The 22695-nt window shown below is 40.9% G+C and overlaps 1 protein-coding gene across 7 annotated transcripts in view; it reads left to right on the plus strand.

Annotated features, from left to right (window-relative positions):
* ZNF438 (zinc finger protein 438) overlaps positions 1–18718 on the plus strand; it is a 173392-nt gene extending 154674 nt beyond the window's left edge. For all 7 annotated transcript variants that reach the window (XM_074324720.1, XM_019731507.2, XM_019731512.2 and 4 more), the window contains 2 exons: positions 14571–16380; positions 17739–18718. In XM_074324720.1, coding sequence (XP_074180821.1) covers positions 14582–16380; positions 17739–18369 — 2430 coding nt within the window. In that variant the 5' untranslated portion in view covers positions 14571–14581 and the 3' untranslated portion in view covers positions 18370–18718. The remainder of the gene's footprint in view (positions 1–14570; positions 16381–17738) is intronic.
* The last annotated feature ends 3977 nt before the right edge of the window (positions 18719–22695 follow it).

A 22695-nucleotide genomic window follows, 5' to 3' on the forward strand; every position in this document is an offset into this window, starting at 1 on the left:
ATATGACAAACCCTCAGCTAATCTCATAATTAATGGTGAAAAACTGAAGCCCTTTGCTCTACATTCAGGAACACGACAGGGCTGTCCCCTATCACCTCTGCTTTTCAACATAGTGTTGGAAGTCCTCACCAGAGCAATCAGGCAAGAGAAAGAAATAAAAGGCATCCAAATTGGGAATGAAGAAGTTAAATTGTCACTCTTTGCAGATGACATGATGCTGTATATAGAAAACCCTAAAGACTCCACCAAAAAGCTATTAGAAACAATCAACGAATACAGTAAAGTTGCTGGCTACAAAATCAACATACAAAAGTCCATTGCATTCCTATGTACTAACAATGAAATCTCAGAAAAAGAAATAAAAAGAATTCCTTTTTCAATTACAACAAAAAGAATAAAATACCTAGGAATAAACTTAACCAAGGACATGAAAGACCTATATGCTGAAAACTATAAGACATTTTTTGAAGAAATTGAAGAAGACACAAACAAATGGAAAGACGTTCCATGCTCATGGACTGGAAGAATCAAGATAGTTAAAATGGCCGTATTACCCAAAGCAATATACAGATTAATGCAATTCCCATCAAAATCCCAATGGCATATTTTAAAGAAATAGAACGAAAAATCATCAGATTTGTATGGAAACACAAAAGACCCAGAATAGCCAAAGCAATCTTAAGAAAAAAGAACAATGCTGGAGGTATCACACTCCCTGTACTACAAGGCAACAATAATCAAAACAGCAGGGTATTGGTAGAAAAACAGACACATAGACCAATGGAATAGAATTGAGAACCCAGAAATAAACACACATAAATATGGACAGATAATTTTTGACAAAGAAGCAAAAAACATACAATGGAGAAAGACAGCTTCTTCAATAAATGGTGCTGGGAGAATTGGATTGCCACGTGCAAAAGAATGAAACTGGACATCTATCTGTCACCATGTACCTAAATTAATTAAAAATGGATCAAAGACTTAAGCATAAGACCTGAAACAATAAACTGCATAGAAGAAAACATAGGTACTAAACTTGTGGACCTTGGGTTCAAGGAGCAGTTTATGAATTTGACTCCAAAGACCAGGGAAGTAAAAGCTAAAGAAAATGAAAGGGACTATATGAAACTTAAAAGCTTCTGCACAGCAAAAGAAACCATTGACAAAATAAAGAGGCAACCAACTGATGGGAGATTTTTGCAAGCAGTACCTCCAATACGGGGCTAATATCCAAAACATACAAGGAACTCATACAACTCAACAACAAAAAAACAAACAACCCAGTTGAAAAATGGGCAGAGGACCTGAAGAGATATTTCTCCAAAGAGCACATACAAATGGCAAATAGACATATGAAAAAATGCTCAACATCACTAATCATCAGAGAAATGCAAATAAAAACCACAATGAGATATCACCTCACCCCAGTCAGAATGGCTATCATCAACAAGACAAACAGTAACAGAGGCTGTGGAGAAAAAGGAACCCTCATACACTGTTGGTGGGAATGCAGACTGGTGCAGCCGCTATGGAAGGCAGTGTGGAGGTTCCTCAAAAAATTACGAATATAATTACCATATGACCCAGCAATCCCTCTTCTGGGTATCTACCCAAAAAATCTGAAAACATTTATCCATAAAGACATGTGTGCTCCAATGTTCATTGCAGCTTTATTTACAGTGGCCAAGACATGGAAACAACCAAAATTTCCTTCGATAGATGAATGGATAAAGAAGTTGTGGTGTATATACACAATGGAATACTATTTGGCGGTAAGAAAAGATGAAATAGTGCCATTTGTGACAACATAGATGGATCTTGAGATTATAATGCTAAGCGAAATAAGTCAGACAGGAAAGATAGAGAACCATATGATTTTACTGATATGTGGTATATAAACCCAAAACAACAAAAGAACAAGACAAACAACTGACAGAACAAAAACTCATAGACACAGACAATAGTTTAGGGGTTAATAGAGGGTAAGGGGGGAGGAGGGCTCTAGAAGAGGGTAAACAGGGTCTAATGTAAGGTGATGGAAAGAACTGACTCTGGGTGGTCACCACACAATGTGAGATATAGATAATATATTACAGAATTGTACACCTGAAATCTACGTAACTTGACTAACAATTGTCACCCCAATAAACTTTAACTTAAATAAATAAATAAATAAATAAAATTTACATGGAAACACACACACAAAAATGTCATTAAACTTATTGTGTAGTTGTTGCTTTAAAAAGTTCCATTTTGGTGTAAGCCTGATCGGTATGTTCACCAGAAGCTCTGTAAAAGAAGGCCACTGTGTAAGAAGCCTGCCTTTTAACGCCTTGGGCATTGTGAAGGGAATCACTGTGTAAATTCCATTAACTACCTCTCCAGCAAGTATGCTATACATTCCTATTAGAAAAAAGAGCGCTCTCTCTCTCTCTCTCTCCCTCCCCCCCCTCCCCCCTGCCTCCCTCCCCCTCCCTCCCTCCCTCCTCCTCCTCCCCCTCCCTCCCTTCCTCCCTCCCTCCCTCCCTCCCTCCTGACTGCTACACTCTCTGATTGGAAAAGGTTAGTCAAAACGATCTTTATTTCCTCAACATAGAGATGGATTATGTGGCACTCACCAGCTATTGGAGACTGACATATAAATGCGTAAACATCAGAACACTTTAGTAAGTTTGCTGTGTTGGAATGAAAGGTGAACAGCTTTGGTGCCAGGCAGACCTGGGTTCAGATCCAATTCTCACCAACTTTGTGCCCTTGCAAGAAATATTGTTTCTGTATCTGTGGACTAGAGATGTTAATATGTTAGTATCAGGAGCTGGTGGAAGATTGAGATAATAGGTTAAGTACTCAATCTGACTCCTGACAGAAGGACATTTTAGTAAATTCATAATGCAATTTAAGGGTTTAGAGGGTTGAGAGAATAGACGTTGATGAGTGGAGACAGAGAACATACACACTACCTACAGTAACTTTTCTCATGAAGAAAAGAAACGAGATAGGGCAGAAGCTTGAAGAAGAAATACAGCATAAGGACTCTTAAATTTTTGGCTTTTATAATTTTGTGTTTAGCAGAAGCAAAGGAGAAAGCAAGACAGGACAGTTGTGAGTTACTAGCTCACTCATTTAGTAACTAACATATTGTGTGACATCTACCAGACACTGATCTCGGGACTGAGGTCCTGGTAGTGAACAAACAAGTCCCTGCTTTCTTGGAGCTTAGGTTCTAGTGGGAAAAGACAGGTAATATAATCTCATTATAAAGGTAAGTGCCATGAAAGACAGTTAAGGAAGAGACAGAAAACAGCAAGTGATAACATGGGGTTGAGCAGCTGCTTTTGGACAAGATGGTCAGGGAAGGCCTTCCTCGTCTCTGGGGAGCTCGCCAACGGTGTGGGGTCCCTGAGGAAGCACGAGGGGCCTGGAAAGAAGTGTGGGGTCAGAACAGGGTTGGAAATACTCCGTTTCCTTATTCTAAGATGCACGTTTTTTCACTTTTTAATGTTTCGGGATTTGAGGTGGACGAGTTGTATACTTAGAGAGTGAGTTCTTCTCCCTTATTTCCCTCCACCCCAGAAAAAGTAAATTTATTTGTGTTGTATAATTAAAGAAAAGTAGAAAGAAGGGATGGTGAATGCGTTCCTACTTGATGACCTCTCTTTTCTCCATGAGGTCTTAGTCACTTCAGGCTGCTATAACAAAGTGCGTACTATAGACTGAGTGGCTTGTAAACAACAGACATATATTTATCACAGTTATAGAGGCTGAAATCCAAGACCAGGTGCAAGTATGGTCAGGTTCCGATGAGAACCCTCTTCTAGGTGGCAGAGTGCCATCTTTTCACTGTGTCCTCACATGGCAAAAAGAGGGCAGGAGAGTTTTCTGGGGTCCCTTTTATGAGGACATTCATCCCATTGATGAGGGCTTCACCCTCATAACCTCACAAAGACCTCACCTCCTAATACCTTCACGCCTTGGGTTAGGCTTCAACATATGAATTCTGACGGAGCTCAGACATTCAGTCCATTATAAGAATAATGCCCAAAATCATTGACATGCGAGTAGAGAGCCATGGGGGAAAGGTGGGGAAGAGAGAGTGCCTCAGAAAAGCAACCTAAGACCTAAGCTAGCCCCACTGACGAACGGAAAGAAGTCTGTTAGGGATAAGAAACAGATTGTGGAATGGGTCTGCAGTTTGAAACTAGAAACCTTAAATTTGTAATGTTGTCCAATGTTCACAGTGGTTAGAATTCTCCCACACGAGGCAGCCAGCATGGGAGTGGAGAGCGTAATGTGGGGCCAGTTGGGTTAGATGCTGTAGGAAGATAGCTGTGGGGTGAACCCACAATATGCTGGGAGTGTCCATGGATAATCAGCCATGAAACCAACTCCAGAACCAGGACTACCTACCTAAGTACCCACACATCCAAACGTGCAGAGCCTCCAAGAAAAGAGAACGCAGGTGGACTGCAGCATCCCTCCATCTCTTCAGAGAAAATGGAGAGTTAACTCTTACATATTCCTAACCTCTAGATGAGAGGACACGTTTCTTTCAACCAGTTTTGTAGTTGTTATCCCCAAAACAGTAAAGATATAAGAGGAGAAGCCAGGCAGAATTCAGAACCAAAGGATTCCTAAGTAGTCCCACAGCTTTTAAACTCTGATGACTTTGCTGTTTGTAGTACGGTTACTCAGGTAGGTCAGCATCTGACTGCATTAGCTGTAGCTCAGAATCTGTGCACGCTCGTTTGTTGAGACTCAGCCAGTCTGGTCAGCTCCACAAAGGTCACGCCTGCAAATCCAGTTACTTCGGTAGTAGTCAGTGCCGAAGTGCTTCATTTCTTTTTCTTTACTTTCTTCAAAGTGTGAGTATTGTTGGTGGTCTCTCTATGTTAAGATGAGGTATGTCTTCATTAAAGAGATAAGTAACAGTCAAGAAACTTACCAAGCAGGAGTTTTAGGGAATAATTATGAACATAACAGAGGAATACATGGTCCTGTGCATTGGTACTTACAAATCGTGAACTGTTTGACATAAAAGCTGAGGCATAGAAAAGCTTACAGCAAAAATAAAAGAAAATTGTAAATCACTGTGAGTTGAAGATAAATCAGAAGTGAAGATAAAACATCTGTAAAACTATACTATAAAGCAGTGAAACAATTACTTCAATGTTTAAAACGCAGTTTGCACACTCCTTAAAGATACCCGATCTATACATATAAAGGTAAATCTACTTTTGAAATTACAGTATAAAAATAAGAATACGTTTGTGATTCCAGGCCCCTGCTTTTAACGATACTGTTGTTGAAACATCGTGACCTTTACGACTTTCATTTCATAATCATGGTATTTAGACCAAAAGGCAAGAACCTTCGTGTGTCCTAATTTAATTGTTCCAACTGACTGCACATTCTGATGTTGAAACCTTATCTTTTTGTTTATCCCACTAACAAAAAGATTTTCTTCACCAACTGTTATCTTGTTAGTCGTCCCAGATGCTTAGCTGTTCAACTGATATTGAAGTGGCTGTAAGATTAAAAAGAAGGGGCCCATTTTTAATTAGTTGGCGGAAGATATCTTGCCACGAGACATCCATGCAGCTTACTAAAACTCTTTTGCAAGAGATGTTTCCCTGCTCACCAGTCCTATTAAGAAACAGCTGACTCAGAAAATGTCAGAGTCTCCTGGAAAGACTGTGCGCACAGACATTGGTTACGGGTGTTAGGACGTCAAATGAAGTGATTTGCTGTTTTTACCTGGATGAAGTCCAGTGACCAAGGTCTCAACTGTGTGACTCAACTGAATATTAACAATTTTAGTATTATGAACCAAAAAATAAATTTTAAAAATGGTAGGATGGGGTTAATACAGCATTTCAAAAGTTTCTGTTTGTCTTGCTTTGTGTCGCCCATAGGTCATTAGCTCTCGGTTCAATTTTTATACTACTCGTTAATTCTTAGATTTCGGTGAAGATACAGAATTGGCTGTTTTGTAATAATGAATAAAATCTTGTGCATATTTATAATTTGTTGGCCAAAAAGCTAAACAACTTCATCTTTCTAAATGTCTTAAAAATAAAAAGATTTATAAGTTTTCAATTGTTTTTCATCAGAAGCACCCAAAATCAAAAAGGATCCTTCCCAGAAACAAGGACTGATAAGAAGGGGTTTCATTAAAAGGAAGGGGAAATTCATTGAAACTGAGGATTAGTAAAATGTAGTATTGTAAATGATAAAGCTTTTTAAATTTTTTTTTCCACTTAGGACACTAATTATATAATTAAGTATCTTAAATTCTTAATGATTTCCTCTGCAAAATGCTGAGATACGTGAGACTGCTTTCAAAATGCGGGTTCTCCTGCCCCTACCCTCTGTGAGAGCCCACATGTTTTTCCTCCTGAACTGAGAACTCTCACCGCCGTTGCTCTCACAGTCCTCCAGAGATGTGGCCGGTGTCACTAGGCTCCGTTGTCACAGGACACTGAGCCCTGGGCTTCCCCCAACTCCTGAACCGTCTGCTGGGAAATTTGTTTTCTTCCCTGCAGGTTTGAGAGCAACAACAATTAGCATCAATACTCAATATAAACAAAAGCAAGGAGGAGTGTCCCCATAAAGCAGCTCTTTAAAATGCACATATATTAAGTCCTGTTCACTGCTGTTGTCCATCTGATTAGCACTTTGTCAAGTGGGATGTAAAAACTGGGGGCAGCGACTGAGAGAGCCAGACAGGATGGGTCAGATGCAGGGAAGGCTGAAGTGGATGGCAGGAGAGAGGCAGGAAAGAAAAAATGCTTTATAGTTGTATTGGGAACTTATTCACGAATAATAGCCATTTCTCCCCTCTTTCCTTCATTTACCTCTCAAAAGAGAAACACCAGTTGTAAGGAGTCGTTTATAGGATCAACATGCAGGATTTGTGTTCTTGTTTTCCCATCGAAAATAAATGTTAGGAACCTCATGTTTGTTGGCAATAGAAAGTGGAAAACTAATGTCTGCCCAGCACCTAACATGTAGTAGGTGCTCGCTACCCTGGCACCTTCATGGGGATGTTTTTCATTTAATCCTGATTGTGACCTTTGTAGCCAGAGGCTATTAGTATGCCCATTTTTCATAATTGAGAACATTTAGGCTCAGAAAGTGACTTTCACAAGACATGAGACAGAACCAGGAGTTGAAACCACATCTGTCTGAACCCCCAAACCTACGATTTTTCCATTCGAGTCTATGATAGTGGCCATAACCATGAGTAATAGCTCACAGTCCGCCTGTAGAGGTGGAAAGAGCTCTTGGAGTCACATGGGCCAAGGCTTGAGTTCCAGCCTGTTACTTACCAGCTTTGAAATCTTTATTTGTAAATGTGCGTCTATATAACTCCCAACTCAGGTTATTGTGGGGATGAAATGAGATAATGCATGTGAAGTATTTTGCACAGTACCTGACATAAAATATTCCTTATCGTTGGAATAATGTCTGAGAAACAGTATTGATAAGTGCTAGGAAATAAAGAAGCTCTGGTGCTCAGAGAAAGAATTCTTTTTCTTGCTAAGCTAGGCAGTGAATTCACTATTTGGCAAGGCAGCTGTCAAAGGCCTGTGCTAAAGAGAGGGTGCCCAGATATCGCCGGTGTTATTACAGGAGTGGGGGTGGAAGAGTCAGGTAAGAGCACAGTTCAGCAGAGCAGGGCAAGTGTGCCAAAGAGAATGGACAAAACTAGACTCAGGATACAAGGTACCCCATTGGGAATGTGCTTATTTCCTTGGTATAGTGTCAGATTTCCTGAAATTTGGGTCCTGGATATAATGACTCTAGAAGGTCTTGGAGCTACAGATATATGGACTAGAAATGATATTTGGCATCCTACGTCCTTAGAAACAAAAGAACACTTGTGCCTATGCCAACACATTTTACGGTGTACTCTCTGCAGTCAGCGCTCAATAAACTCCTGTGACTGTTGCTGCAGAGCCAGGACAGTACCTTGGGGAGAGGGAAGGCAATGGCTAAATGTGTTTATGGGGTTTTTCAACAAAATTAAGTTGAGCTCCCCTGTGTTGTGAGGCATTTCTTTTATCTCAGAAGTCTCCAGGGTTTTACCATATTTGCTTTAACCAAAGACCATCCTGGGAAACAGTTTGAACCCCAACTGGAATTTATTATTTGAAAGCCAAGTGGGAGGGAAAAAAGGGATGCCAACAAATAAAATTGAAAATAGGGTTTTTCAGTTTAATAAAATTAAAACCTAAACAACACCTCAAACTTTTTGGCTCTTTCATGGCTAAGACTTGGCAGCATTTTCATTCTGTGCCTGGATCCACGGAGCCCATTTCAAGAGCAAGGACACTCCTGTCTTTCCCTACCTACCCCACTCCCTGTGGAGCTCAGGCCTGTGGGCCCCAGTAGATGGAATCATGGAGTTCTGCCCACATCAGTGAAAGGACAAGCGGGAATAACTTTGTTCAGAAGCAGTGAAGGAGGCCTTGGTTCTGCCCCTGGAAACCAGGAAGTGATTTGTAGCTGTCTAGAGAGTTGCCTGCCCCATATACTTGTTTCTTGTACTTGCCAGCTTTGTTGTGAAGCAGTTTGATCAAGTTGGCTCAGATGGTGGCACTTACTATACTATTGAGCCCTAGTTCCTCCCTCTGCTGCCTCTAACAGGCAACTGAGGTCCCTCAGATCAAATTCTTTGGTGATAATAGAAGACGAGGAGGAAGACACACATTGCACTACCTCCAAACAAGTATCTGGCAACCTTATTGGATTTGTCAGAATTCTATGGCTAGTAAGTAAGTGGCAAGTTCTTTAAAAATCTGCTTTTACCTTCAAATGACTGTTAATTTTCCATGAGTTCTCTCTACTAGGTGGGCTTTCAGAATCGTTTAATGGTAATTTAAGTTTTGGGATATGACAAGCCATTTTTATTTCAAATTTTCTCTTTTTTTCCCTCCTAAATATTCACAGGTAGTATTATATTTTGGAATTAATTAGGGCAACTTGTATATAATTTTCCAGAATGCAGGAGTAGAAGATCACTACTTCAGATTGGAATGGGACAGATCTGGGTTACGTAGACTTGGGCACATTATGTAACTTCCTCAAACCTTCTTTTTCTGAATCTATAAAAGGGGAGCAATAATAGTTATTTGCAGTGTTTGTGTGAGGGTTCCATTAAAAGCTCTAGCACAGATTCTAGACCATAATAAGGACTCAGTATCTATTAGTTTCTCTTTAATCCACAGTTAGATCAGTTTCTGTAAATGTCACATTTTAAAATAGTTATTTTTAATATGCCTAACATATTAAAAAACAGCCCACTTTTAAAATCCTAATATTAAGTATTCATGCTGTATAATTGTGCAAAATTAATTTTACTGAGTGAGTGAGCCTTTTATGTTTTTAGTTAATAAAAGTCCATGTTTAGTGCCTGAGAGTCCTGTGCGTCTCTTAAACTGTGTTATGGGTAATTTTTCAGGATTTCCAGAAATTATGAATGTCAGTGGAAATTTCTACCTCTCATTATTTAGTGCAGAGCTCTGTGAGATCTGTAATTTAGTAGGTGACAGGTGAGGGTTTTTTGGTCACGCCATCTGTGAAAGGCCTCGTAAGTGTGTATCGGAGTAAACCACTGGTATAGCTACATTGCAAAGAAAGGCTTCTTGCAATCATACCATCTTAGTGTTCTAGAGTTTTAAAAACTTAATGGCATTTTCAGCTTCTCTAAAACTATAATACTTTAAAAGAAAAAAAAAAAGCCCATAACTATTCTAGCATAGCTGACCTTGATTGCAAATTGCCTTGTTTTATCCTAAAGAACCAAACGCTCGGAGGAACAATCGTTAGGACTCCAGTTGTCCTTGGGAGGTAGTTAGCTCTAATACTTCTCAGTGCTTAACTGTGGGGGTAGTTATGCACTGCCTGTCAGATTATTAGATTGGTTTCCTTGTCATTAGTAGTGCCTTTCATTAAATAGGCAAGAAAAATAAAAATAAAAACGTGAGACTCTCTGTGTGTAATCTAGACACAATTATTTGTTCACACATTTACCCATCATGAATATCCTAAAAGATAGCCTTTCAAAAAACAGATTCAAATAGGAAACCTTTCTTTTTCCTTTCCTTCAATCAACAAATATTTATAAGCACCTCCTGTACGCCAGGCACAGAAATTCAGGGTATTCAGTGGAAAATAAACACCTATTCGACCCTGACTTCTTAGCCCCCAGAGTCCCCACCCCAAAGCCCACCACTAATACTAGTTTCTTTTCTTTCTTTTCAGAGACTTCCTGTGCATATACAGGAATATATTTGTGTGCGTATCTCACTTTTTTTGTTTTAAATCCAAATAATAGCATACCAAATCGTACATCTTGGAGAGTGTTCTATATCAGTCTAACTCATTCTTTTTACTGTTGCGTGGGATTACATTGTTTGATTATATGAGTTCCCTGTTGCTAGACATTTAAGTAATTCCTACAGTTTTGTTTTGTTTTTTTTCTTCTATTTTGGTGGCCTTTGCTTTTTCTCCTTCTTGTATTTCTTCTAACACATCAGTTCCATTTCTTACCTCTTCATCCTTAATGATTCTGGGAAATGGGACTCAACACACCTTCGTGGAGACCCTCACCCTTGTATGTACTTCCGATAGATCCAGGCAAGCATGAATAAGTTAAGTTTACCCAACAAGGCCATATGTTTTCATCCCACAGGTTGCTTGTGATTAGCTTGTGGTCGTTGACCATGATGCTGACTGGTAAACGTGTCAACCTCAGTCTCCACTTCTTCAAATTGTAGGGAATTTGAGGAGAACTAACTTTGGCAGGCGCCATACCTGTCATCTAGGACTCTGTCATTTCAAATTGCCCAGGCTGCTCACAGAACAGTATTCTTCCTTGCTGGGACTCTGGAGGATTTCCTTTGCTTCTAGACCATGGTTGGCCTCCTTTTCCTTTGAATGTCATTGCTCTTCCAGTGTGATGTCATTTTCACTCCACTCTAATGTACAGACTTTTGAAGATCAATGGTAGCACATTAACTTTTCGTGCATCATAATTAGCTCACTCCCTTGTGGAATAGGTCTATAAAGTTACCGAGTCTCATTTCTAGAACCCTTAATTGTCAGAAGGTTGCTTTCTTACACTTGGTCATAAAAAATAGGAAGCCCCTGCCCAACGTAAGTCTTTAGAGACTTCAAGTTGACCTTGACCACTGGTTGTTGCTTCAGCTGCATCTTCTGTTCTTTGTTATTTCTGCTTCTCTTCATGTTGATATTACCATCTGCTGCCTCTGAGGCTCAGTTTTTCCATTTCTAGTTGATTCTCCTACTCTGCACTCTAATCCCCCCATTTTCCCCTCTATGTCTGTCTGTTCTTTAAAGCAGTTTCTTCTTCAGACCTTGCTTGCTTCTTGGACTATTTTAGTCTGTACCCCAGAAGCATACTTTACTATTCTCTCATATTTCCTCAGATGGTTAGTCAGTTAGCCCCACCTATCCCTTTATTTTAAAGGGTTTTATCATGGTACTAACCCATTGCCTTAATCTGGCCGTGAGTGAAATTGAATTAAAAAAATAATAATAAACAATTTTCCAGTGATGTATCCTCTATTTCTTTTTTAAGTTTTAAAATTTGAAAATGTTAAAGTTTGCGTTTAAATTGTCTTTTTTTTCATTATTTTAAGAAAAAATTCTAGCTGCCACCTGTACGTTCTTTATTTCAGCCATTAATAACTTTATTGCCACTTACAAACTCAACAAGTAATTATTACATTTCTGCCACCTGCCCAACACTGTCCTAGGCCCTGAAGACACAAACCCCCGCCCTCAGTGCATCCACTCCACTGGGGGACGGCGGTGGACCCACAAGGTGGAGCAAGGGTGGTTGAGAAAACTGAGACAGGAAAGGGAGTAGGGCGTTCAGAATGGAGGTACAGTTAGATAAGGCAGTCAGAGAAAAGCTTACAAGGATGAAAGAGGCCATTTGAGCAAAATTTGAAGGAAATACTGCAGCAAGTACTGGGGCTTTATCTCGAAGAAGAGAGTCTGGACGGTGAGAGCAGCAAGTGCAAAGACTGAGGACGTGGGAAAGTGGCGCATTAAAGAACAGCAAAGAGGCCACATGGCGGGAGAGGAGCCAGCACATTAGGCTCCGGGAGGCAGATGGCAGGAGGCCCTGTCGGCCATTGCAGGGACTTTGGCTCTGGCTCTGACATGAAGAGCCACTGGACACTTTTCAGCAGACAAGTGAGGTGATATGCTATGATATACTATTGTGACATATTTCCAAGAGGATTTATGCTTAAGGACACAGTAGTCTTCCTTTCAGCTCTTCTTGCTGTAAATTTTTTTAGCTCAATCAATGAGGAGTATGAACTAGATATAAATTACGTGATGTTTTCTCTTCTCTTCCTTCCTCACCCCCATCTGTTATGTAGATGCAGAGACCATGGTTATTATTAATGTAATGATTTAATGGGCCTGGTCTCTAGCTAACCAAAAGCTATCAATAATTTTAAGCTTTTTACAAACTTGCAATTCCAATTTAATATATTTATTTGAAGCGTCAGTACTTCTTCCAAAAAGATAAGAAGATGAGGCTTCAAATGAAGGATTTAAATTTAAAGGCTATGAAAATAAAACTAAAATATAAGTAAAATTATATTGTTAGGTGACCCTGGCGATGTAACTGACCAATCAATTTACTCATGAACTTCATGGTAGCAAAGCTAACAAGGAAAACAACATAATTATCCTTATGTGAGTTTTCCAGACCATAGTATTAATCTTTTTCCTTCTTACTCTAATACAAACTACCATGTAAACTATGTTTTTAACATACTTTTTCTTCCCCAGAGATTACTTCCTAAAATAAGTTGGTCAGTATACATTTCAATCTTATTGCTACTATGCTACTTATTTGTTTATCTGGAGAATATCATTTTTGCTGAAAGAATCAACTTTCTGCTAAAATTGTTAGTTCACTAGCTGTAGACATTAAAATCAAGATTGATTTAGAAAAACATTTTTAATTTTCTCTTTCACCGCCAGCTACCTGGGCAGAAGCGGTTCATCTTTGTACCCTTGGCATCCCCTAAACAAATAGTTAATCCTTTATCCGTAACTCTAAAAATCTGAAAAGCTCTGAAAACAGAAAATTTTATCAAAAATTGGGTACCAAAACTCATTCAGAGGCAAAATCTGAACTGGCTAAAACTATTTAAAACTACTTGTCCTACTTTTGGTGAATAGTCACTCATGTATTTTGCTACAGAAATGGTAATAGATTTAATTAGGCGTGCTCTGCAGACTCTGATGGGTGTTATGTAACATTTCATGTATGCATCTGTTACTTTTCTAAAATTTGAAAGTGTAAATTCCAAAACACATTGGGCCCCAAAGTTGTTAGAAAAGGGATTGTGGGCCTGTAATAGCCAATCCCTAGAATAGAGGGGGTACCTAGTAAATGTGAGTTAGAGTGAAGCCTCACTAAAATGAGGCACTCAGAAATGAGAAACTTTTCTGCAGCCAGGATTTACAACCTTGAGGCCTCAGGAATAAAATAGATGATTCAGTCCTTAGAAGCAGTGCATTGAAATGCTTCCTTAATTGTTCTCTTAGAGTAGTTGTAATTGGTCTTCAGTCATAATAAATCCAGGGAATATGAAGTGTTATTTTATCAGTTAAAATTGTTCCTATCAGTGTCCAGCAAGTGCTTTTTGTGTGATTTATGTATTTTTTATGTTATCTCTGTATCTTTACTTATCACTTGGTATCTTTTTGTTTTTCTTCAACATTTTTTTAAGGTGTCACATCAGCTTTTTTAATACTAGTGATTTAATTGCAAAAGCACACATAAACAGTTTGAAAGGTGTGAGAAGAAATTCACAAGTCACATGGGGAAACAGCAACAAAGCTAGCATTCATTCTGGAATTCATCCACTGTGCAAAACAAATCACACTGCCAATGGGTCAAATGGTGTATCCTGAAATTGAGTGAAAAATGAGTTGGATACAAGAAACATTTGTTGCATACCAAAGATAAAATGGGAAATACCAAGATGAATTAAATAGTGGCTTCAACCTCACAAAGCTTAAGTTTTATAGGGAAAACAAGACATGTATATAAACTAAGTAAAATGCACAGCAGTCCCCATCAGAGGGGGAAGACTTTGCCAGTCAGGAGGTCAGCAAAGGAGGTGGGGTTGCACTGGCCTAAAAAGATGACTCGGAATTAGGTTAATAGAGAGGATGGACTTGGCAGAATAAAGAAAGGACAGAGTCCAAGCTCTCAGGAAGCTCTGTTCAGTAATAGAGACACGTAAACAGATAAATTGTTAGGGAAACTGGCAAATGTTTTGATAGGGGCTGTGGAACCATAGAAGAGAATAATAATTGATCCCTGGGAGAGGTGGGTGGGAGTTGACCTTTACCTGGGTGCTGCAGAACACAGAAGCTTGCCCAGAAGAGGAGGGGTGGGTGTAGGCATGTATTCTAGGCCAAGTAAATGATAAGATGCTTATTTGCAGTCTCCACAACAGGACAGTTACACCATAGTGACTTTTTACGTTGTGTTGTCATTGCAGGTGAATTAGTCATGCCTTCTGGAACAATACAGAGTGGAAAAGTTTTGCAGAATAAGAGTCAGTTTAGGACCATTGCACCAAAAATTGTGCCCAGAGTCCTAACATCCAGAGTGCTGTCGTGCCATTCTCCATCACTGTCTGATCAGGTGAATCCAGGACCCTCCATCAGCTCCACGCCACTGGAGGTGCCCACCCAGAATTTTGCTCTGATGCAGGTTGCTGGCCAGGAGGGGACATTTTCTCTCATTGCATTGCCACATGTTGCCTCAGCTCAGCCAATCCAGAAACCCAGACTACCCCTGCCCGAAAACCTTAAACTGCCTATACCTCGATACCAACCCCCAAGAAATAACAAAGGATCAAGAAAGAAACCTGTTCTGAGCTCCTCTGAGAGTGACTGCAGCAAACCTCTTGCCCAAACCCGAACGTTCCCTTCTCCACCTGACCATCCTGAACTCCCACCCCAACCCAGTCCATCCAAGCCAGTGCTGTCACTAGACCAAGCACCAGCCAGTGTCGGAATGGCTGCACTGACCAGTGCAGGTGGCCACGGAGACTCTCGACCTGCAGTGACCAATGACCATGGAGATCTGCACCTTCCCAACACCCCAGTATCATCCACTCCAGAGGAGCCCTCTGCCAAGCTGGGCCTCATGAAGATTTCAGGGAAAGAGAACTTCGCAAGCAAGCGAACATCCGGTAAACCTGCTGCTGCTGCCAGTGAAAACCATACAGAACAAGTTGATCTTGCAAAAGGCACGATCAAGTTACCAACGGCCAACTTTGGCAATGCACTTCAGTTGATCCCCTCAGTCCCCAAAGGTAAACTGCCCATCTTACCCTACTCAAGAATGAAAATGACAGAGGTTTACAAAAGCGAGTCCGATGTTAACATTGCAGATTTCTCTTCACCTGGGCTCAGGGCAGACTGCAATAAGATATTCTCCATCACAGACAGCTTCAATGCAGCCACCAGAATGGCCAACAAGGTACCTGGTCCACAGCCGTCGAAGCGTGGCCCCTGTGACAGTGCCTTTTGTCCAGCCGCCAAACTGGATCTCAACCATAAAACAAAACTGAATGGTGGGGCAACAAAGAGAAAAGGAAGAAAACTGAAGGTACCAGATGAAATTTTGACATTTCAGGGGAAAAGGAAAAAATGTAAAAGGATCAAAAACGATTCCCCAGAAACCAGAGACCAAAAACCTGGGGCTTTGAAAAAATATCGTAGCATTATGCCTAAACCTGTCATCGTCATGCCCGCTTTGGCTCCTCTGGCTTCTCCTCCAGCTCTGTTACAATCCCAAAGGCCCAGCAGCCTAGGACAGGACGTTTTGTTAAATAATTCACTCACTCCTAAATATCTCGGCTGTAAGCAGGACAACAGCCCTTCCCCTAAGCCCAGCTCTGCATTCAGAAATGGATTCTCTGGCATTAAGAAGCCTTGGCATAGATGTCCCGTCTGTAACCACCACTTCCAATTCAAACAGCACCTTCGAGACCACATGAATACACACACTAACAGACGGCCTTACAGTTGCCGGATTTGTCGCAAGGCATACGTACGTTCTGGCAGTCTGAGCACACACATGAAACTTCATCATGGTGAGAACCGGCTGAAGAAACTGGTGTGCTGTGAATTTTGTGCAAAAGTGTTTGGCCACGTCAGAGTCTATTTTGGCCATCTGAAAGAAGTACATAGGGTTGTCATCAGCACCGAGCCCTCCCCCAACGAACTACAGCCAGGGGACACGCCAAAGGACAGAGACAGAGATGTGACTGTGCGAGGAATGGAGGGACCTGTGCACAGGTGAGGGCCGATGGAACGGAAGCCGAGCAAGAGAGTCTGTTTGGATTTGGGGAACAGGCTATGATTCCCTATTCAGAAAGATGAGTCTGTAAAAACGTCTCTCCGATTAAGATTTCCCCCTAGTGCTGTGAAGAATGATCCCATTTCTTGTTGGTCTCTGATCATGATTTGTAATAACACTAATCCCTGTAAGCCAGGTCACAAATGCCTGTGTGAGGTATGCCAGGAACAGTCAGGTGAGAGATTATTTTTTTCCATCTGAAATATGAAATAGTAAATGTTGTATATAGTTCCTGGTTCTCTTTACAAATGATTTCCCCAAAATGATGTCCACAGAATTGCTATCTAAACGCCATTTGCCCCAGAAGGTCACATTGACCCGTGGTGGCGCCCGGGTGTGAGTGGGCTGCACTGACCAGATCCTCTTCACTGGCCCTGTTTTTCCCGTCAGGCCAGACTATTTCCTGTGTCATTCCCTTTTGCAGGAACTGCTTCCAGGCAGTATAAACAAACCAGCTAAGTCATTTGTAAGCGTGGCAGGCAGGTCTTTCTTAGAGCAATAAGTAAACCAGGGAAAGGCCCCCATTTTGTCCACTTTCCACTAGATGACAGAGGGAGTTTGACTAAACTGAATTAAAATCAGCACCATGAAAAGGAAACATTTCCCAACACTAGATTCTCCAGTCCTTGCCGTTCTTCATTGTCCTAGGTGCTCTAAATATTTTCTCTTCAATTTTAGCTTACTCCGTCACGTTCGTTAAAAATAAGGGGTTCTTGTCCTCCTTCCTGGCTTTTCTGTAGTTTCTCTGTTTTTCTTTGGCATTTCTGTCCCCTTTTAGATACCTTTGCCTTTTACTCATGTACATGGAAGCCTCCTTAAAAAACTTCATTTTTGAATTGTTTTCCTATAGTCCATTTTGATTTTTAGGTGAAGTGTCCAAACTGCATTTGTTTTTCAAGGTTGGGGAGGTCAGCAGTGGGTTGTGTGGGACCCTTACCTCCACCGAGACCAAGCGTGCTCCTCACCCGGTGCTACCTGACTCGCACACGCTATCACCTGTTCCTGTAGTAACCAAAGGCTGGTCGGCTCTGCTGGGGGAGACACTGAAAGGGAAACACTCTCCTACTCACTCCATATACCCTGGTAGCTTGAGAAATGTGTGACCCCAAGCAGGAATGACAGTTGGGGTTCATTGTGGCCCCTGCTGAAGGTCTTCCCATGCTCTCTCTGTCTACCCACCCATTGTTCTCCTCGTCAGGGGGTGTGTTTTAGACTCTTGACTGCTAACGGCTGAAAGGAAAAGTTCCGATTATGTTTTTCTGTGAAATCTTATATTGTTATTTCCCCCCCTTTTTAGGGAAAACAAGTCAAGCCTGGAAGAAGACCTCCTTCTGAACCAGGCCGACGAAGTCAAATTACAGATCAAATGTGGCCGCTGTCAGATCACTGTCCAGTCTTTCGCTGACATAAAATTTCATTTACTTTATGTTCATGGAGAGGAAATTCAGGGCAGGCTACAAGAGGAGCTCTCCCCAGGAAGCCAAGCAGCTCAGGAAGAACGGGTTAAACATGCCTCTCCTTCCTGGAAACAACATCCTGAGAGAAGAAAGCTGCTGAAGCATTGCCCCTCAAATGAGGAAGTACATGCATTTCCTAAATTGAAAAGACCACTCTACCTCCATCATCAGGATGACATGGAAATACTCACAAAACACGAAGGTGCCCAGCCGAGACCCAGTGAGCCAGGCCCCAGAGAGCCAGACGGAGTCCCCCAGGACCCTCCCTGTCCCAGCCCCGAGTCAGGTCTCCTTCGGTCCCAGGCAGGCTTTAACTGCGTCCTCTGTGCACAGACACTAGGAAGGAAAGACGAACTCCTCCTGCACTGGGAACAACAGCACAACTGTGAGGAGCCTCCCAAACTCTGGAGGATTCTAAGTGTGTTGTCTAAGCCGGGGGAGACGGAACTTCCCAGTGCGACTGAAAAATGAAACACTGGGGCGAGAGGAGAGTGAAAGAGAGTTTTGTGTCACCTTTCTCTCCAAGCTTTTTGTTTTATGGTGGTGTTCAATTATAAAAAATTATAAAAACATGTTAGGATCAAGCATTAATGAGCAGAAGTGATTTTGTACATAATTTTATTTTCTTATGAAATATGTATATATATATATATATGCCCTTGATGCATATTTTTTAACCATATGCAGTTTTATTTTAAAATTCTATGTACTAGCTGTTAATGTCTTAGACTTTATTTCAGAATACATTAAAAGATCCAAATTTGGAGATTGAAATGCAAAGGATTATAAGCTGTTCTTCAAATACAGGTTTGAGTAAAAATGTGTGAGTGTGTGTGTGTGTGTGTGTGTGTGTGTGTGTGTGTCCTTTTGTTCAAATGTTTTCTGTAAGTAGGTGGACAAATGTGAAAATTTCCAAATGACAAAATTATTTCAGTCTCACCCATAGTATATTGTTATTTATCAAATTCTCTGATTTATTTGACTATGCTGTAGAACAGTGTATTAAATAATTTTTAGTACTTCAGCTAATAAAAAAAAAATCCACTTTTTTGGTAAAAAGTTATTTTCAAATAATCTTCGGGCCAGAAAATTTACAACCTGGAAAGTGAACCAGATAGTTCAGTCCAGATGTCGAGGTGTCTCCGCCGCTTTCTCTCCCTCCCAAGTAACTTCAGAGGCTTGTCGCTAGCTGATCAATTTTAGACATAACTGGACCTTTCAAGCCCAGATTCTCTTTGAAAGTCAAGAGTAAATGATTGCCTCTTAAATTCCTGGGAAATTACCTCGAATCAGAAAAGTTGCCATTTGAAGTTTTTGGCCATCGTGGCTGCAAAATCATTTTCTTGAAATGGGGGAGTTGGAGCACTCATCCTACTAAGATTGCAGCCTTTAGATGAAAGCCCCGTGCATGTGGTCAGCCCTCTTTCCCCAACGCTTGGCTCAGGCACCGTAACATTTTTCTGTGTAAAGTTACTTAAACAGAGGAAGAACCAAATTCTAATGGATAAGCTAGTGGGTCTTAAGTCATCTTTTTAATGTCTAATTTTAAAAACAAGTGTTTATAGACATGCTTTGGCTCGAATAGTACAAAAAGGGAAAATTCAATCTTTGGTTTTTTGCAAATAGTTTTATAAATTTGAGAATAACAGGGTAGGAGTGAAAATCTGAAAAATTTTGTTGTGGTTTATCTGCCAATGATACTCCTCTCAGTTTCAGAGAGATAACATCAGACCTCCACTGTTTGATATTTTTAGAACTGGGTTATTAATTAAACAGCTTTACCATTCAGTACATTATCTAGTTTGTTTGGGGAAGACGGGTCCTGAAGACAGTACAAAATGAGATCTACTTAGAATACTATTTGAATTGAAGCTACAAAACGATTCAGAGACTGCTTAGTCTCCAGATGCTAAGCAGTATTTCCAAAAGACTGACCAGCTGGCCAAGGGCAGAAGAATGGGTCTGGAGTATGTATGGAGATGAAACCGTAGGAGCAGAAGAAAGTCTGAGGTCCCCAAGGTCGTGGAGATACCCGCCTGTCACCAGTGTTTAACCACATACTATAGCAAGAGTGTAGACAGTCTCACTGCAGAGAAGTAGAGAGTTAGGAATAGGACAGAGAACAGAAGTAGGGAGGTGTGATTGGCTCATGGTTAAGTATTCTGGCTGGATCCCTTTCTCATCTAGGCATTGCTCTCTGGGGGCAGCGGGAAGAGGCGACACTCATTTTTTAGACAACTTTTCATAAGAGAGAAGGAAACTTGCAGGGCAGAGGGGCCTCCTTGGGTGTCTGTGTGTATGGGTCCATTCAGAATAAAATGCTTGTTACAACTCTCAGCTTCTAGAAACCCTCCCCTGTGTTACCATGGGAGCAGCCCCATTGCCAACTGAGATAAGGTGTTTCTGGCCCTTAATAGTAGCATTTCTTCAGTGAGAATGGGGGGAAGAGATAGGAAGAAAAGAGGGAGTAATTCAGCTAAAGGAACTTTGGGGACAGTTCCAATTGATCATCTAGCGGGTATTCCCTGATACACCTTCCTTGGGTGTAGGCATGTCACTGGCGTAGCCCCAACCCGCACATTTAACCCAAAGACAGCAAGGTACACGAGTACTGTGACGCTTCCTCCAGGAGACCTCAAGAGAGTCACGTTGCTAAGGCTCTGGTCCCGCATCTGTAAGGGGAGCGTGATGACCCCACCTCAAGGCACTGCTGCGACACGTGATGAGACAAGTGAAATGACTGACACATGTGGGCCCATAGTAACTGGTGGCTAATATTTATTGTGCTTTGAGTCAGACTTGAAAGAAGGAGGTTTGTTATACCATAGAAAGATCATTGAAAATAGCTCAGGTAAGCCTCAAGTCCAGAATTCGAGAATGAAAACTACTAGAACCACAGAAATTTGCATCTTTGCATAAAAAATGTATTTTAATTCTCAAATAATCAAACAAATGTGGATTATATGGAGGATGGGCATCTAAGGTAAACAATGTGGAAAGCACCGTTCACTGAATTGTGGCCTTGTATGCCGACCTGTGGCTGTCCCCTTTTTGCCCCTCTGTGGCCCTGACCTAGCTCATCACAGTACCCACCCCCACGTCCTGAACTTGACGGTGGACTTCTCTACTCCCCACACTTGACCATAAGCCTCTTGAGGACAGGAATTGTGCCTTTGTTCAGCAGCTAGCCCCACAGGGTCCAGCACCTGACAGAATAGTGCACAATAAATATTGGTTGCAAAAATGGATACATTAGCTAAATACAAACAAAATGGCCACTTCCCTTTTTATGACTAAATCCGGCTCTAGGAGCAACCACACTTACAGCTAGGAAGGCATGGAGGCAGATTTGGTCTTAAATTCAGCACATTCATTTTGCTTAATGTCTTTTGCTTCTTCGTAAATTGTCCCGAAGCCAGCAAAATGAGATTTCTCTTTTCTTTTCTTTTGGCCCTAAATTATTTCTGAAAGTTACAGCATTTTAGATTTGTATTGTTTTATTAGCTGTCATTTTTATTCATGTCCCCTTTTGTTTTCTCCCTCTTTCTCTGGCCCTCTTCCTGGTTTAGCCTGACTGTTCCTCTGTTAAGCTGTTCCTCATATGGAAAGTTGTCTCTTCATCAGCACGCCATAAATAACCAAACCTGGGTGCGTTCCAGTGCCTTCTCTGGCCCCACATTCCCACCTCCCAGCTGCACGGCTCCAGGATTCTGTGGCCCCAGTGACATGATTGTTGGCAATAAATGCTCAACTTCATTTATTTATTAGAATTCTCAGATCTGGACTGGTGCGCTTCATTCAAGCTGCTGACATGCTTTGTTAGGCATATATTTTATAGTCTCCCCTTTTCACTGAGCTCCTGATAAAAAGTGCCCTGGTAAACATGATTTAGCAGAACAGGTTTTTAGCTTCAACTTTATACTGACTTCCCTGACATTAGACAATCAGCAGCTTATCTAGGATTGTGGTGCGATCCAATATATATTTTAATGATATCCACCTCTTTAGGAATGTTCCCTTTGGAGGTGAAATGCTTAGTGTAGCTCATATTTGGTCATGGTCATGGTTATCCCCATAAGAAAACTATAACCACAGTTTTGCAAGCATATTTTAAATGTTTTTAGTATGCAGACGTTAGCTTAGCAGTACATCACAGTTTCCATACTCTGAAGTGTGAAAATGTTTCAATGTGTTCCCTAGCCCTAGGAAAAATCGCTGTATATTGAAGGAAAGCAAGTGTGACGACTAAAAGGGAAGTGAAGATTACTTGTTCTAATTTTTATGTGAAGCTAAACAGATTTGTTTTTTAATTAAACTTGTTCCCATCTTCAAAATTGCCCCCCCTCCCCCAATCTTGGTTAGCCTAGCAGTAAAGAATTCACCTACAATATGGTGGTAACATTGCTTTTTATTATGTTCCAAAAGCAAAATTACAATCAGTTTACATTATAATAGATCATTTTTGATCAATCAAAGAGCCACTGAGTACTACTCAAAAGAATAAAACATTTTACCTATGTCATTAAATATGAATTTAATCACCTAGGAATTGCGAGACCACCAGGTGTTCTATAGGCATTTGCAGAAACAGAGCAATGAACTTGATCTGATTACTGCCTGAGTTGAAATGCAGATCTTACTACAAAAATTTGGCCATGGAAGAGATCCAGGTGGCTCAAACATATGAGCTGCATAACCATCCCAAAGCTCTGACTGTATCTGGAAGTAATATTTAAGGTTACGTTCTTAGTAAACTAAAACACTGCCTTTTACTAGTCTAATCCAAATTAAAGCACA

Source organism: Rhinolophus sinicus, linkage group LG02 (genome assembly GCF_036562045.2).
Source record: "Rhinolophus sinicus isolate RSC01 linkage group LG02, ASM3656204v1, whole genome shotgun sequence".
In the NCBI taxonomy this organism is placed as follows: domain Eukaryota; kingdom Metazoa; phylum Chordata; class Mammalia; order Chiroptera; family Rhinolophidae; genus Rhinolophus; species Rhinolophus sinicus.